Here is a 15,071-nt window from a genome sequence, read left to right as displayed (position 1 = left end):
AAAGGTTAATAGGGGTAGACCAGAAAAACAAGATTTGAGGAGCCCCAAAGATGTTTTTTTCCCCAAGACAACTGAACTTGCTTGTTTTTATTTGAAGACATTTCACTTCTCATCTAAGACGCTTCTTCATCTCTGACTGGATGGTGGGGAATGGCAGTCAGAGCTTCAGTCAGAGCTAAAGAAGCTTCTTGAATGAGAAGCGAAACGTCTTCAAAGAAAAACAAGAAAGTCCAGTTGCCTCATGAAAAAAAAAACCATCTTTGGGACAACCATGACCTGGATGACTGAGAATCTCCATAGATTAAGGTTTGAGGAGGGATTCAGAAGCCAAAGAGATGTTTGCGTGAAAAGTCAAGGATTTTCCAAGCCATGGAATCTTTCAATCAGAAAACCCTCAGAACAATCAGAAAGAAAGAAAAAAGCTGAGAAGACAATCATTGAAGGATAGGGGTTGTATTAGGACACTACACAAGGTGTAGTGACCCTCCTTCTTGCTTCTCTTCTCTGTTATACTTAATAACCATTAAATGTGTCATCTAATTCTTCCTGTTTAGGCCCTGTAATCCGTAGTCCTGTGGGCCCCGAGGTCAAGGTGTTCCATTCTTCATGTGATTCCAGAGACAGTGATGAGCCCATGCAGTTGTGGTGCCTCACTTCAGGTTTCTACCCCAAACAAGTGGGCATTGATTGGAAGGTGGGCAGTCGCTCTGGATTGCTGCATCCATACAATTATCCCCCTTGGCAGAATCCTGGCACGTATACTTTCAGTACTGCCAGCGTGGTCAATATCACCCGAGCTGATTGGCTGGAAGGAAATAGTTATTACTGCGAGGCAACCCATGCAGCATCACAAACCAAGGTGAAAGGCAAAGCCAGGAAATGTGAAGGTAATCATGATATTACGCAAATTCTGGTTTGTATAAGTGAGCAAGGAATGAAAAGAGAAAACCAAAAGAGGAAGCTAGCTCATCTTTTCACGAGATCTTTTGTCCTATGTATAAATCTTCATTAATTTAGGATTTCCTCACCTGCTCAGACAACCCTGTTTAGAGAGAGGAAACATTTTTCTGGCTTAATTGGAGCCAGTGGTGACAAGTGGTTAGAAAGCAGTATTGCAGGCTAACTCATTGTTCAGTGCAAGGAGTTAGATCCTGACCCGCTCAAGTTTAACTCAGCCTTCTATTCTGCAAAGGTCAATAAAATGAGGACCCAGATTATTGGGGGCAATAGGCTGACTCTGTAAACCACTTAGAGAGGACTGTAAAGCGGAATGGAATAGAATAGAATAGAATAGAATAGAATAGAATAGAATAGAATAGAATAGAATAGAATAGAATAGAATAGAATAGAATGGAATGGAATGGAATGGAATGGAATGGAATGGAATAGAATAGAATAGAATAGAATAGAATAGAATAGAATAGAATAGAATAGTTGGAAGAGACCTTGGAGGTCTTCTAGTCCAACCCCCTGCGCAAACAGGAAGTCCTATACCATTTCAGACAAATGGTTATCCAATCTCTCCTTAAAAACTTCCAGTGTTGGAGCATTCACATCTTCTGGAGGCAGGTTACTGCATGGATCAGTTGTTCTAACTGTAGAACAACTTGCATCCAGAAATGAAAAGCCATTTCATTATATACTATGAAATGGTATATAAGTTTAAGTGTTATTGCTATTTCTATTGACTATTAAATAAAGAGGCAGCATCAAAGGATTTATATTTACTAAACTTAAAAGCAGCTCCAGTAAAGATCAGATCAAGAGCCTGTTGGAATGGGGAAGAAGGAACTGACATTATTTTTTTTAACTTTAGATGGAAGCAGTTGTCCCTCCGGTGATATTAAGGTGGATATTCTGCCCCCAAGACCAAAAGCCTTGTACATTGATAGAAATAGCAAGATCAGCTGTGTGGTGAGCAATCTGCAAAATGAACAGGGGTTGAAATTCACCTGGTCTCGGGAGAAGAGTGGACACCTGACTCCTGACTTAATGGAAACGATAGAAGAATCAAATGGTGCTTACACTGTTGTCAGTCGCCTCAACGTCTTCTCTCAAGACTGGGACTCAGGAGAGACTTTCACCTGTGTGGTGGAACATCCAACCTTTGTTTCCCCCGTCACAAAGAAAATTTCCAAGACCAGAGGTAAGGAAGAATTTACACTCTTCTCCCTCATGGGGACTAACAGACTTATTTTCATTTGTGCCGGGAATGTCTGTAAGGACAAGCTCTGTAATAGATGATGTTTACTGCAAGTTTGGAGACATGAAAAAGGGGTGGCATCAACAATCCAAATATTAGGTGGATAACCACATCAGGTTAACAAAATTCACTCTTGGCTTGGCACAATGTGGGCCTTTAGTCACAGAATGGCCTGTAAACCATGGTTTAGGGATATAAATGAACGATGGGTTTGCTCAATGAGCAATGGCTAAAGGGATCGCAGTTTAGCAAGAGGGGTAAACTATTCATTGCTGCCACTAATTTGTCTTATATTTCATTGTTGTGTTTCTTTCCTCAAACTTCACAAAGGCAAACATAGTGCACCCAAGGTCTATGTCTTCCCTCCTCATCAAGATGAGCTCAACCCAAGCAGAAAAGTGTCGGTTACCTGCATGCTAAATTATTTTGCCCCATGTGACGCTGATGTCCAGTGGCTGCAGAATCACAATCCCCTGTCAGAGGACAACTATGTGAATACTCCACCTATGAAGAATAAGCATGATGATTCCTGCTTTCTCTTCAGCAAACTTACTATCCCCAGGTCTGATTGGGAAAACAGTGTATTCACTTGTATGGTGATCCATGAAAGCCTCCCCATGAAGTTCACCCAGAGGAACATCTCAAGAACCCAGGGTAAAAAATGAATCAGCTGCTCCATTTCAGTCCATCCTAGATTTCCCTTTAGCACTGTCAGACCAAACTGTTAATGATTTGTCTGCTCACGCATTTCACATCTGGATGAATAAAAGCAATCCATCTTAGAAACACCTCAGGTTCTGTTGTTTTCTCCTTAGGCATGAGATGTAGAAGGGGAAGGGGGATAATCTGTCTGAAAAAGCAGAGTCAAAGCTTAAGGCTGGTTTATTGTATTGATTGATTAATTCTGATTTCTACAACTGCCCATCTCAGCAAATGAATCTGGGTGGGTCACAGTTCTGATAATCCAACATAATGGAGTCCATTGTGAATCCCACAGAGGGCCAATGGATTTAGCTGGGTTACGCACAGGCACCCCAAATTAGCCCCACTGCAGTGCTGTGCTGTAAGAAAAGAATGGATTAGAATCAGGGGTAGTCAACCTTGGCTCTTTTATGACTCGTGGACTTCAACTCCCAGAATTCCTGAGCCAGCTTAGCTGGCTCAGGAATTCTGGGAGTTGAAGTCCACGAGTCATAAAAGAGCCAAGGTTGACTACCCCTGGATTAGATGCATCTAATCCAATCTGCTGAGCTTCAGGGTTCAGTGAACATCTGAATCCATCAGGTTCAAGGACAATGATCCTTTGCTGTCTGCTCCATATCAACTTTCCTATATTGTTAAGTGCCCTTCTCTGTCGGTTGTCTACTTAGCCCAAGAGCAAAGAGTCAAAGTATCTGAAATACATATAATTGTAATTGTTTATTGAAAAATGTCCCATCAACTTAGATCTATCTACGTCCCTTGGCCAACTGCTTCTGAGCCACAGTTTCTCCATGGATCAATCATTTGGAGCAAAGTGGCACTGTTCTCTGCAGGTCTATAATCAATAATAATTTCAATATCAAGGACTCATATCTAATACAAAAAGAGCCAGAGAATTCTCAAGGGTGAATCTCAATCAGCCATTGTAATATAAGGACGTTATTATCAAAACTGAAAAAATAAAATAAATGGAAGTATCAAACTCGTGATCCACTAAGGGAGAGTTCTAAAGGATCCACTATGCCAGGGAATGCTCTGAGTTTGCCAAATAATTGATACAAATGGCAAATATAAAAGCAAGGGAGAGAGGGAAGAAATCTTTAATTCAAATTACTAGACACAGTAGGTTGAGTAATAGGGGAAATTAGACCAGGATGAGCATTCAATTCTCAAGATATCCTCATTCAGAAATGCAAAACTACCTGGTAGAAAAACAATTGTTCTCCAAAAAACACTTCCAAAACCTACTGATAACCAGAACAAATTAAAAAGAAAGAAAAAAAGAAAAGCAATCACTTTTGTCCTTAAAAAGCTCTATTAAAATCCACTGATTGGTTATTCAAAATTCCATAGACCTATATTATACTATATTAACCTATAGTGTACTATATTAACACAGAAAAAGATGTTTTCTCAAAATCTGTATTAACACAAAAAGGAGACATTGCCTCAAAACCTTTGACATTTCAGATGTCATCTGAAGACAGAATGACAAAGTTCAAAGGACCTTGGAGGTCATCTAGTCCAACCCCCTGCTCAAGCAGGACACCCTATACCATTTCAGACAAATGGTTGTCCAATCTCTTTTTGAAAAGCTCCAGTGTTGGAGCACCCACAACTTCTGCAGTTCTCAATGTCAGGAAGTTTCTCCTTAGTTCTAGGTTGCTTCTCTCCTTGATTAGTTTCCATCCGTTGCTTCTTGTCCTGCTTTGGAGAACAGATGGACCCTCTCTTCTTTGTGGAAGCCCCTCAAACATTGAAACACTGCTATCATATCACCTCTAGTCCTTCTTTTCAATAGACTAGACATACCCAGTTCCTTCAACCGTTCTTCATGTTTTAGTCTCCAGTCCCCTAATCAGTGCCGAGATGAGAAAGAGAGATTACGCAGCACCCAAGAACAATTCAACTGTAGAAATTAAATAGTAAGATCTCTCCGTTTGGACATCCATTTGCAAATTGAAATATTTACAATCACATTTCATCGCATTGATCAACACCGGGACGTATCTAATATTTTTCCAATTTTCTTTTTTCTTTTTTAATTTTTGCACACTCTGATTCATTAAAATTTCAGACAAGGAGTTCAATGAAATATAAACACGTTAACTGTTGATGTACAACAACAGACACTGAAAAAATACAACACTATATATCACCAAAAAAAGGAACTTTACGGGCACAAGTGCCAAGAAATCTAGCAATCTTCATCTGATAACATGTGATCATGGAAGTTGACAACTAATGCTAAGCTAAGAATTGGAGAAGGCCCACTTCAGTGAAGCAAATCCAGCTGTGTAAAACTTTTTTAAAAATATGATAAATTATAATTTGCTAAAAACAATAGGGAAAAAAGGAGAAATAAACAATACCATGCCACACAAGCAGCAGAAAACACATATAAATATACAAAAACAGGTGTTTTTTTCCTCCTCCAGAAAGAGCAAAATAAATAAAGGAGAACTAAATAAATGAATAATTCTAAAATACCATGATAATATAACTCAATTATAAAATTACAATACAAAATAAAGTAATAATTCATTAACAGTAAATTAGTACATAATAAATAAAAATATAAAAAAGAAGAAAACTCGATGCAAAGTAAGACCAATGCCATTTAAACAGGCAGTTGTGAATTTCCATTGTTGTGTGTAGAATAATAATATATCTCTATAAAATTATTAATATTTTTAAGTAAAGACATAATAGACGTAATACGCTCAATCTGACAGAAAAAGTATGGGCGTTATTTAAAACACAAATAAAATAGGATTAAAAGAGAGGTCTTGGGTTATGTGTCATATTTTCCATTATGACTTATAGTATCTCTGGAGTTATGGACACAAGTGCCAAGAAATCTGTCAATCTTCATCTGATGAAGAATGCAGGCATAACCTTTTGATCATGGAAGTTGACAACCGATTCTAAGCTAAGAATTGGAGAAGCCCCACTTCAGTGAAGCAAGTCCAACTATATAAAAATTAAAGGAGATATCAAAAATGATAGTTTGCTGAAAACAATGAAAAGAAAGAAGAGAGAAACAGACAACACACCATTCTACGCAAGCAGCCAAACCACATATAAATATACAAAAACGGGGGGGGAGGGTTCCTCCTTCAAAAAGAGCAAAATAAATAAATAAGAGGCAGACAAATCACTAGTTTTAAAATTTAATTATAATATAACTCAATTATAAAATTATTGTGATAAAATAACAATTATAATTTATTAACAGTAAATAAATTGCATCAATTAGAATAACAAAATAGAATTCAAAGCGAACGAGGGCCAAGAGCATCTAAAAAAACCGGCAGATGTGATTTCTCATTGTTGTGTATATAATATACACCCTATTTCTCTATATAACTATTAAAATATTTTTAAATGAAAACGTAACAGACGTAATATGCTCAATTTGAGTGAAATAGTATGGGCTAGAAGTTATTTAGGCACCCAAATAAAACAGGACTAAAACAGAGGCCTTAGCCTATGAGTCCTTTGTCCTATAGTGACTTACCCTCTGGAATTAGCTGTTGTTCTCAAGATGTTGTACAGGTACTCCTCGATTTACAACCGTTCATTTAGCGACCGTTCAAAGCTACCACAGCACTGAAAAAAAGTGGCTTATGAACAGTCCTCGCACTTTGACTGGCTCAGCATCTTCACAGTCACGTGATCAAAATTTGGGCGCTTAGCAACCGTCATGTATTTATGATGGTGGCAGCATCATGGGATCACCCTTTGCAATTTCCACAGGTGGCTTCTGACCAGCAAAGTCAATGGGGGAGGCTGGATTTGCTTAACAGCAGTGCGACTCATTTAATGGCGTTGATTTGCTTAACAGCCATGGCAAGCAAGGTCATAAAATCACTCATGGCTCCGTTAACAACAGAAATTGCTTAGCAACAGAAGCGCTGGTCTTACTTGTGATTATATATTGAAGATTACCTGTAAATCATCACTAAGAAAAGTAGCTATGAACAAAACCGAGGACTTATAAGACCCCTACAGATCTTGTGATCAATTCTGACATTGCAAGAACAGAATCTAGTCTAAATCATAACCGAGGTAGACTTGACATGACTTTGTTAAGTCCATTTATAGCCATATTTTTTTTTTGTAATCCATACTAAAATCAAATAATAAAAAGGAATAGTACAGCCCTTGTAAGCAAGCATTTGTTCGAGTGGCTGATATACACAAGCCAATATCTTTAATGCACGCACATTAACTAGAACATGACAGAATCATTGGGAGAAATTATAACCCATTGGGTCAAAGAGATTTTCTTTTAATAGAAATCCATAATTCTGCAGAAAGAGCAGGATTTTCAATTTTGATTTGGGTGAGTTTGTATGGTCTGATTCCAATGCTATGCAAAATGGCTTCCTAATCAGAAGTACAAAATGGGGCAGGGGGAGAGAGAGAGAGATGGATCAATGGAGACTTTATGCTGGCGAATAATATGGAGCATGACATCTTTCTATTTTTCATTTCACAGGGGTACTTGTGATTGTGGAGAACGATTACAGCTTTGAGAAAGAGGAAGAGCTGGAGCATTTGTGGACCATCCTTTTCATTTTCTTCATTCTCTTCCTCCTCAGCGTGTGTTATAGTGCCACAATAACACTGTTTAAAGTAAGTGGGAAGGGAGAGAACTTTTTCAATGAATAGCACAAAGAAAGGGGTTAACGTAGACCTTTCAGAAATAGACCAAGGCAAAAGGGAGGATCAGGATGAAATATTGTTTCTTGCCAATATTTGAGGTGGACACATGCTATGAAGTTCATGCTCTTTTTATGGCCTTCTCAATGTCATTGAAGAAGCCACACCATCTCAGCAGAAGTCTAGACTAGAGACATCATTAGTTGAGCCCTTATGTTCTCATAAATGCTGAAACACCTATGTTTATTACAACACAATGAGGGTGGAGTATGATCCTATGCAAGAACGTGCCTCTATCTCTGCTTATAAAAATGGCATCCTGCCAACTATTCCATTAAAATAGAAGACAGCAATGTTTTTTCAGAAAGAGGCCTGCACTTGTCCTTCAAATAATATGATAGGTCCGTGTTTCAATAGGTTTGTAAAACTGTGGGGTCCTTGGTCTCTGGGTTTGATTGTTTTCTTGCAGACGTTTCATTACCCAACTAGATAACATTATCAGTGCTACAAGGCAGTGGGATTTGCTGTCTTTTTGTATATTAGTGGCTTGTCCTACCAATATTGGTGGAGGTATTGCTGGTGGTTCCTTAATTCAGCTGTTTTTATGGTTAGCTTTTTGTCTGAACTGGTAGCTCTTTCATTGGGGCATTGTTTCCTTCTAGACTATTGGACTAGTATTGACCTTCGTGTAAATCTCTGCTTATTTAGGTACTGATTGCTTGTGATGAGGTATTTTGGGCTTTTTGTTTCCTTTTTGGCTTTTTGATTGTCTCTTTTGAATAATATGTAGCTGTTTTGCCTGTTGTGCCTGTTGATGGCTGATTTCTCTGAGACCCAGACTTCTAAAAAGCTTGGTTTAGGATGCTATCCTAGTATTGATGATGTTACCTAGTTTAGTGATATAAATGTCTGCAAGAACACATTCAATGTTAGAGAGCACCAAGGTCCCCACATTTTAACTCTGAGTTACAAATATTCCATTATATTGTTAAGTTTGGTTAAAAAAAAGAAAAGGGCAGAGCTAGGATGAAAATTAAGCTTGATTTAATTTAAATGCATTATAATTAATAAGATTATTCCCCATGTGCTTAAGAATGTTCTCTTTTATCTTGGACACATCAGAGGACTTTAGAAGTGTTTTGAACGCAGAACCCCAAATTAGGCACAATGCATACAGCTTAAGGTCCAGTTGAATTCTTTCTCTTTTCTTGCATATTCTGTTAAAAATAAAAACAATGAGATGAAGAGAAGGAAACAGTTGGTCAAGTCAAGTAGAAAAAAATGAAAACTGTTGGAAAAGAGAGGCTGAGAAAAAAATAGAATAATTTTACCTTTTTTCCTATTCATTACAAGAAAGGGGGAAAGAAAGAAGTATTAGTAACAAATAGAAACAATTCTTTATGAAAGAACCTGTCAACTATTCTTCTCTGCCAACTTTGAACCCATAATTTTCCATTCTCACTGCTTCCCAATAGGTAAAATGGCTTTTTTCTACAATCACACAACTGAGGAAGAAACCAACATGCCCTAATTACAGGAACATAATCCAGTAGAAGACCAGTGGGAAGATTTGCTTGGGTCTACAACTCCATCTTCAAAGTAAAGACCTGGAGCTTCTCTCTCTGTCCTGGACTATCCAAGATCAATTTGTGGATCCATGGAGATGGAGAATGTTGCTGGAACCTGGAAGAAAAATATATTCCTGTAGACCATGTGTCATAAAAACAATTCCACTGAAGTAAACTTGGGGACATGTATTAAATTGTTTCCTAAAGAGCAGACAGGTCTCAGATCCTGATAGGCATGATAGAAAATGGAGGCCTACCAAAAGCCAGCCTAGTCTCTAGTGTCTGAAGAGTTCATTCAGATGTCTCTGTTTTCCACCCTGCCATTTCAGACATTCTGTTCCACATTTGTCCTCCTCTAAGCATTATTCCCACGAGCCAGTTTGCTTTAGTGATTTGTTTGTTTGCTTGCTTGCACTCAAGTCAGAAGCACCAAGGCAGTTTCAAGTTGAAAGGATTAGCCAGTGACATCACCCTTGCCCTGCCGATGTTCAGTTGGGCTCCTTTCAAATCCTTGGCAGGAGCTGGAATGAAGGACGAGCGCTCAACCCTGCCCCACGGCAGTTCTCAGGTCTCAAGCGCAGGCTTGCTAACCTCATGCCCAGTCTTCCAACCACTTGAGCTATCATGATCCTGGTATAGTGGTTAAAGCATCAGACTAGAAACCAGGAGACCATTAGTTCAAGTTCTGCTTTAGGAAAGAAGCCGGCTGGATAAGTTTTGGGCCAGCCACTTTCTTCCCACCCTAGGAAGCAGGCAATGGCGAACCAGTTCTGAAAATGTTGTCAGGAAAAGCAGACATTTGCCACTGTAGTTGCCAGGACTCAAGACTTATTTGAACTTGTGCACACAACACAGAATATCATCCCTATTGTTTGAAAATATCTGAACTATCAACCCCAGCTGAATGCACCAGACTTGTCAGTTCTATGAACCTATTTCAGAGAACCCACCATATAAACACAGAAATGTATAAACCTCTTGTCTCCTTGCCTAGCTTTAAATATGCAACATGTTTTGCCAGCCATACCCCTCTCGTCTCCTCCTCGTCCGTCCTCACATTTTTTAGACAAGAATGATACTGAGAAAAACATGCCATTGTAATACAGATGGCTTGCTTTATTTTTGTTATTCTGATAGAAAATAAATGCGCAAATAAAAACAGATGTTCGCTTATATGGTGTTTGTTTGGTTTTGTTTTTTTTCATCAACCCTCCAAAACGGTTGTGGGAAGACCATTGCAGCACACTAATGTTGATGCCCTTCGGCTTTTGGGGACAGTTATTCGATATAAATATCTCACTGCTTTAAAAGGAGGTGGAAACTGTTCAAGTCTTTATGATGAACGTCAGGGTCAAAGAACTAGAACCAGAAGGGCGTTAAAAGAAAGAGAAAAAAGGGGGGGAGAAAGAAAGATGAGCAATTATGTCTAAGGAAGTTGACTTTCATCAGTTGCTTATTTCACCCAGAAGTTCAACAAACACATACACGCTACAGTGGAAAATCTCACAACTCAAGTCAGAGTCCATAAAAGAAGCAAAGTCTATTTGATCTATAGTTTTCCCTGGTCTTAGCTGACTGTTAAGTGTTCGCTTCTAGCCACCATGATACCAAAAGAAAATAATGAGTGTTATGATATCGTAACACAAGTTTCTCCCTTTTCTACATGTGTCATATTCCTCTTTTTGTAAAGCCTAACAAGGAAGCCTTGCCCTCAGGTTGTTCACACCTGGGTTTCTTTAGAGAGCAAAAAGAAAGACCTTGACAGAGAGAGGGAAGATCAGTTATCAAGACCATAAGTAGATAACCATGGCTTAAGCCTAGATGCAAGGCACAGAATATCTCAGACATAAATTATCCAGATGTTTTTTATCTTTCTTATCAACAATTGTTAAGTCTGGCAGGTGCTTGGCTCTTTGAATTCTATAGTCCCAGAGATCTTTATCTTCTTCATTTACTATGACTTTCTTTTTGTTATTATTATGCTTCATCGCATAGTAAGTCCGATCTTCAGATTGGATTTGGCATTTTATCCACTTACAAGAGAAAAACACACTTTCTTCTGTTTGCATTTGAAAACAATGGTTGGAATGAAGTATTACAGGCTAACTCTGTCCACAGACTGCTCACAGTCTGGAGTTTGATCCCGACCAGGTCAAAGTTGACTCAGCCTTCCATCCTTCCAATGAAGTGGTTTTTTCACATCTTCAATTCACACCTTCACACCAGCCCTACACTAACTGCTAATTTTGGCTTTGTTTTTGAATGACACTTCCCCAAAACATGAGCAAAACTCTGAAGGCCCTGTTAATCAAGGGAGTTCACATTCTCAAGGAGAAACAAAACACAGTTGAGCAATAGAAGTCTGATGGTGTCCCTGGCATTTGATTTGGTGAGTATTTGATTTTCTATCTGCTGGGAAGATGGAAATAAATGAATACCAGTGTTATAACACAGTCCTTTCAGCAGTTCCAAGAAGGTTCCACGCCCATTTGCACTATTCAGGTGACTCTGAGGGCACTGATAAACCTCCAAGTGGCCTCAACAGCTCTCAGGGAGAGGGCTAGTAACCAGCTGACTGCAAAGAATATACATCTTCAAGGAAAAAACAAGTCCACTTGCTTTTGAAAAAGCACATTTGGGATTATCAACAAAGTATTATTTAAAATTTATATGAATGATAGTTTCAGGGATCATTGCAGGATAATGGCCCATCAGAGTTCAGCAGGTCTTCTGCTCTGCTGTGCAAAACCTAACTACTTGCACTGTAACAAGGGGTAAAGGTAAAGGTTTCCTCTGTCCAGCTCTGTCTGACTCTAGGGCAGGGGTAGGCAACCTTGGCGCTTTTATGACTCGTGGACTTCAACTCCCAGAATTCCTGAGCCAGCCACGCTGAGGGGAAAGGGGAGGTTTCCAAGCTGAGCCAGGCTGGCTCAGGAATTCTGGGAGTTGAAGTCCACGAGTCATAAAAGAGCCAAGGTTGCCTACCTCTGCTCTAGGGGCTGGTGCTCATCACTTCTTCTTAGCCAAGGGAGCCAGCATTGTCTGAAGACTTTTCTGCGGTCATATGGTCAGCATGACTATACACCAAGGGGCACAGAATGCTGTTACTTGCCCACCAAATGGTGCCTATTTATCTACTCACATCTGCATGCTTTTGAACTGCTAGGTAGGCAGGAGCTTACTTTACTAACACGTGAAGTATTAACTAACTATTAACTAACAGGTGAAGTATCAGTACCGCTTTATGAAACCTTAGCAAGGTCCACACCTGGAATAATGCATCCACATTTTGATCACCACATTACAAAAAAGATATTGAGATTTTGAAAAAGTGCTGCAGAGAACAGCAATTAAGATGATCAAAGGCCCAGAGACTGAAACATATGAAGAATGGTTGCAAGATTTGGGTTTGGCTAATCTAGAAAAAAGAAGGGCTTGGGGTGACATGATAGCAGTATTCCGGTATTTGAGAGGCTGCCACAAAGAAGAGGGGGTCAACTTGCTTTCCAAGGAACCAGAGGGCAGGACAAGAAACAACAGATGGAAACAGATGGAGAGAAGCAACCAGGAATTAAGGAGAAACTTCCCAACAGTGAGAACAATTAACCCGTGGAACAGTTTGCTTTCAGAGGTTATGGGTGCTTTGTCACTGGAGGTTTTTAAGAAGAGAGTTGACAGCAACTTGTCTCAAATTGTATAAGGTCTCCTGCTTGAGCAGGCGATTATACTAGAAGACCTTCGCGGTTCCTTCCAGCTCTATTCTATTCTATTCTATTCTATTCTATTCTATTCTATTCTATTCCTTATTATTCTGTTCTGTTCTGTTCTGTTCTATTCCATTCCATTCTAAGCTAGGGCAAATAAGAGGAGCTCACCCCGTCACATGGCACTTGGGTCTTGAAGCTAGGCTGTCAACTCCAGCTGACAAGCTCAGCATTTTTAACCGCTGAGCTATTGTACCCCTGTAACAAGGGGTACTTCATCTATAAACAGCATCTGGGCATAGGCCAACAGACCATCTGCTGCTTGGAAATGCTTATCTTCTTTTATTAGCAGTGAAAGTGCTGCTCAAGGCCTTTTTTTAAAGCTAGTCTAAGGTGGTTTTGGAAACCCCTGTACAAATTACCAGACCACACATTTATAATCTGCATCAGTGAATCACTTGTTCTCACCCATTCACATGAACCCAAAAATCTATATGAAATAAAAATGGGGAAGAATAGAAAAGATGCATAAAATAGATTAATAAGAAAATATGAGAAGTATGTGAGTAGTATGAACAGCCAGCAAGTAAATGTATAGTACCATTGCATTTGGTTTTTTTTTAAAAAAAACAAAACTATGCACCAATGGAAGAGACTATTTATAGCTCAGGGTTGAACTGTGGGGTCCTTGGTGCTCTCTGAGCTTGGTAGTTTTCTTGTATTCTTGCAGATGTTTCTTTACCAAATGAATAAAATGATTGGTAATGAATCGTGTTCAAGAAAACAGCCAAGCTCAGAGTGCACCAAGGGCCCCAAAGGAAAAACGTCATGGGTAAATAAATCTCTGGCAAATTAAATAATTACATCAAGATTTATACCCATTTAAGAAGACAATTTATGTTAGTGGAATACCCCCCCAGAATAATCTCTTATTCAGACAAAAACGTAAGCGTATTATACAAAAAAAAGTATTATACAAAAAGAATTAGAAAAATAAAGACACTTATCTGGACATTTTAGTTGATCAGATTAATCACCCAGTTCAGTTTGACAACTTTGCCTTGGAAGCGATGAAATTGTTGGACTTTGAAAAGAAATAATTAGGGGGCAAGAGAAGTTTCTCTGTGGTTGATGTTTTTTTGTTCTTTTGGCACCTTTTGGATCCCAAATATATCTCTCAGCACCTTTTGGATCCCAAATATATCTCTCAGCCCCCCCGGGGTCTTGGTTTTTTTTTCACACCTTCACGCCAGCTCAAAGAACGTGACTAGCTGGGGAAAAAATTCTTTTTGTGGACATTATTTAAGAACCAGGTGAGGGGAAATTTTGAGACAGACTATAGATTGGCAACGAGGCAGACCCTTGGCTTGGTGAGTTCAAAATTCATCCAAATTTGGGACTTGGGAAGATCAAAATGTAGAAAGTTGAGGTAAGCGCGGTTCAGGTTTCCCTACAGATTTTGAGCAGTAAATCTGGGTTGTCACCATGTTCCCTGTATCTCACCAGTGAAAGAACAAATGGACTGTGTCAGGCTTAACACAACTTGTAAGGGGATTGCATTACATCCCAATCCCTTAAATCTCAGCTGAGCCTCGCAATTGAGAACTTCAATGATGGGGCAACTTGTAGTACTACCAGAAAATAATGATGCAGTCCTCATATTCTAGATAACAGTCCAACTGCAGTTGGGCTTGGCCTGCCTACTGGCCATGAAACTGAGGAAGAAGTTTCATAACTGGGGTGAGGAGAAGATTAACTCTCTTTCTTAGCATCCTCCACCTTGCACAAACAACCACGAAGCTTAGAATTTGATATCTAATCTACCAGCCCTTTTGTCCCTCATTATATAAAAGAATCTGAAGTTTGTCAAATTAAGAAACTGAGAATCTATCTCAAGGTAGGAGATTCATTTAATACAATTGAATAACCTGTCCTCACTGTTCAGATGAACCCAAATATGTAGATGAAATAAAAAATGGGGAAGATTAATTAACTGATTAATTAACTGATTAATAAAAAGATATACAAATGTGATGTGAGTGATGCAAACAGGCAACATGCATAGGTACATGTCAGGGAATTGCACAGCACATGTCCAAATGAAATCAGAGACACTGACACAAACTTGTAGTTTTATATAAATAAATAGACTTTACATCTATGTTTACGGCAAAAAATGATAGTCAGGGAAACAGAAACATCATGAGGTAAATCAGAGAAGCATAT

At 39.0% G+C, this 15,071-nt stretch overlaps 1 protein-coding gene across 1 annotated transcript in view; it reads left to right on the top strand.

The window, feature by feature from the left end:
* LOC107291224 overlaps positions 1–7,546 on the top strand; it is a gene marked incomplete at its 3' end in the record, with an annotated part of 62,130 nt that extends 54,584 nt beyond the window's left edge. Inside the window, exons 12-15 of the mRNA XM_015820196.1 lie at positions 555–887; positions 1,817–2,146; positions 2,534–2,857; positions 7,410–7,546. Of these exons, the coding sequence (XP_015675682.1) occupies positions 555–887; positions 1,817–2,146; positions 2,534–2,857; positions 7,410–7,546 (1,124 nt within the window). The remainder of the gene's footprint in view (positions 1–554; positions 888–1,816; positions 2,147–2,533; positions 2,858–7,409) is intronic.
* Positions 7,547–15,071: the final 7,525 nt, after the last annotated feature.

Source organism: Protobothrops mucrosquamatus, unplaced genomic scaffold (assembly GCF_001527695.2).
Source record: "Protobothrops mucrosquamatus isolate PMUCROS unplaced genomic scaffold, P.Mucros_1.0 scaffold1085, whole genome shotgun sequence".
Taxonomy (NCBI): domain Eukaryota; kingdom Metazoa; phylum Chordata; class Lepidosauria; order Squamata; family Viperidae; genus Protobothrops; species Protobothrops mucrosquamatus.
The sequence above is the reverse complement of the archived record's forward strand: the minus strand, read 5'-3'. Positions and strand labels throughout refer to the sequence as shown.